The following is a 2,500-nucleotide window of genomic DNA, read 5'->3' on the forward strand; positions in this document are numbered from 1 at the left end:
TGTCTTTGAAATCCATATATTTGTCACTCGGAAAGCTCGTGTCTTCTAGAAATACAAATCACAACTTGAATAATAATTAATTTGCTCGATCATTTTGATATTGAGAAGACATAAAACAAAATTGGGACACAGAGACACAATCCGACACAATATTACCTGGAGTGACTGGAATCCCACTCGGAGACTTCCTCTAGAAGCTCCAATGCTGTCAAAATGTTTTCTTTTGTGATAAAGACCCTGAGATATATATCAAATGTCTGTTGGTAAGGGTGAACGAACGTAAATATTTTATTATGAGAAAATAGAGTTTGTAATAAAAATAATTCACTGATGGGATAATTTATTCCTCTGTGTATTAATGGAATAAGCTCTAATGAACACGAGGTTACTTAGAAATATACTTAAAAGATTCTATTTTACTCTCCCCTTGATCTAGGAGGTTTGGGTTTCCAGAAATAGACGAAAGGTCAATTTAGAGAAAGGAGAACAAAAGACAGTAGTTGGATATGTACATTTTATTTCGTTTTATGTAAACATTCATTTCAACACAACAAGGGCATGAACACCATGGAAATGAGAATTTTATTATGTATGAATAAATCATTAGCGATATCCAGCACAGTCTATGGGGAACACTGACAGGCGAAACTACCTACAGAAAATAAGAGGTTTGTACATTATGAACGTCGGCATCTCCAGGGAGGGACTCTGACATCCCCCATTCAGGAAAATCTCTGGTTTAATATGAAAATATGACATCTTTGGAAGTGGATCCTGTGACTAGTATCGACAAACAAGTTTCCAGGTTTAGGATCACAGCTGAACAGTCCCGTATTCTCGCTTCGCTGCAGTTTGCTGAGTTTTGACGTGAAAGATCACCTAAAAAATATAGAAGACTTGTGACTTGAGAATGTGGACTGTTGAGGTGTTCTCTTAAGCATCTACGTAAAAGTTGGATATAAATAGGGGTTCAGAGTTCAGTTTTTTTCATGTGAAGTTGATGTGCCAGTTTATAAGATTTTCGGCATGTTGGTTCTGAACAGATTTCCTATTCTTTCTCTCTTTAATTCTTCAGATTTACAGAAAAGGTTTCACAGACTAGAAAGGAAAAACAATATTCAGGGACGATTTACAGGAGGTTAGGTACAGCACATCCGAGTCAGGTCTCGAATGTGGCGGCGTGACGTCACAGGTACAGTGTAAACAAAGCCGACAATGGTATAATTCATCACAATAACGGGGTCCGAACTTCTACACCTAGTCATTATCAATTCATTATTTACACATATTTACAACTTGCTCGAGGAGGCGCCCGGAGAAGGCTCCCCCTTTAAGTACTGGAAGATTAAAAAACATTTCTAAGATACTGGGCCCGACTCTTCCTCTTGCAGCCGGCAGGAGTCGGCGGCGGCGACGAGGGTCTCTGAAGTCGGGCGGCGCGGACTGACTGGCTCGTCCTCGGACCCGGGTTCTGGCCAGCCCTCCCGCGCCGGCCGGGGCCTGGCGGGGACGGCGAGCGCTCTACGCAGGCGCTCTTTCGCCCGAAGACTTCGCGCTCCGTCCCGGCCGACGAAGGCCCGAGAGCGCGGCGCAGGAGTGCCGCCACGACAAGATTATCGGTCGGGTCACACACACCATGACGTCTTCCTCTCTTGAGGGCGTCCGCAGGCGGCCGGAGGGCCCGAAGAAGTCACTTCGAGCCACAACAGGTCCTGCTGTCGGCACCTGACCAGTTCACGCGAAATGGCTGCCGGGCCAACATACACCAAGGGTAACTTGACTAGATCACGACTACATATACAATGGATATCACTTATGAAGTGGGATGATATTTGCCCACGTGAGACTAGGGGGCGGGACTAGACGAGTAAACTGGCACGGAGCTGCAGCTAAGCTTACTTCCCACAGGATCCTGCAGGGGTCATCACAGCAGCCCGCGGAATGCAATTCTTTGGTTCTGTTTTGCCTCGCGTGAGTCTGTTCCTGTTCACTCCCGGAGGTCTGCCGCGCCACCGTCGGGGCCCGAGCCTACCCTCTGGTCGCGGGCGGCTCGGGTGATATGCGCGAGGCGACCGCCCTGTGGCTCTCGCCCTCCGCGGCGAAGGGCGGCCTCCACACCGCAGCGGGACACCTGCCCGCGCTCCCTGCCGACAGGACGCCGCGAACCAAGAAGGGACTGGCGCGGCAGCGGCGCCACGCACTTTGCATGGCGCTGGTGTCTTGTCACATGGAAATATTTAGTCTTTGGACATTTACAGTTTTGGTTGTTGCATTACTTTAGCATGTTCGTCTCCACAAGTTCTTATTCATCAGTGAGTTACATATAATCTAACACTTTAAGATTTTGCTCACTGATGGATTTTGTTCACTGATCCTCCAAACTGGTTACCTGCTGAAAGGTGGAGGACCAATCAGGAAGCGAGACGGAGTCACGTGACTGTTGCGTGCACCAATTGGAGAAGAGAGACTGTCATGCGTAATGCGGATAGGCTGAAGAGAT

The 2,500-nt window shown here is 47.4% G+C and overlaps 1 protein-coding gene across 2 annotated transcripts in view; it reads right to left on the minus strand.

The window, feature by feature from the left end:
- Positions 1-1,054: 1,054 nt before the first annotated feature.
- Ets65A (DNA-binding protein D-ETS-3) overlaps positions 1,055-2,500 on the minus strand; it is a 50,176-nt gene continuing 48,730 nt past the window's right edge. For both annotated transcript variants that reach the window (XM_070127323.1, XM_070127322.1), the window contains exon 7: positions 1,055-2,500. This exon is cut by the window's right edge and continues 119 nt beyond it. In XM_070127323.1, the coding sequence (XP_069983424.1) occupies positions 2,471-2,500 (30 nt within the window). In that variant the 3' untranslated portion in view covers positions 1,055-2,470.

Source organism: Penaeus vannamei, chromosome 11 (genome assembly GCF_042767895.1).
Source record: "Penaeus vannamei isolate JL-2024 chromosome 11, ASM4276789v1, whole genome shotgun sequence".
Classification (NCBI taxonomy): domain Eukaryota; kingdom Metazoa; phylum Arthropoda; class Malacostraca; order Decapoda; family Penaeidae; genus Penaeus; species Penaeus vannamei.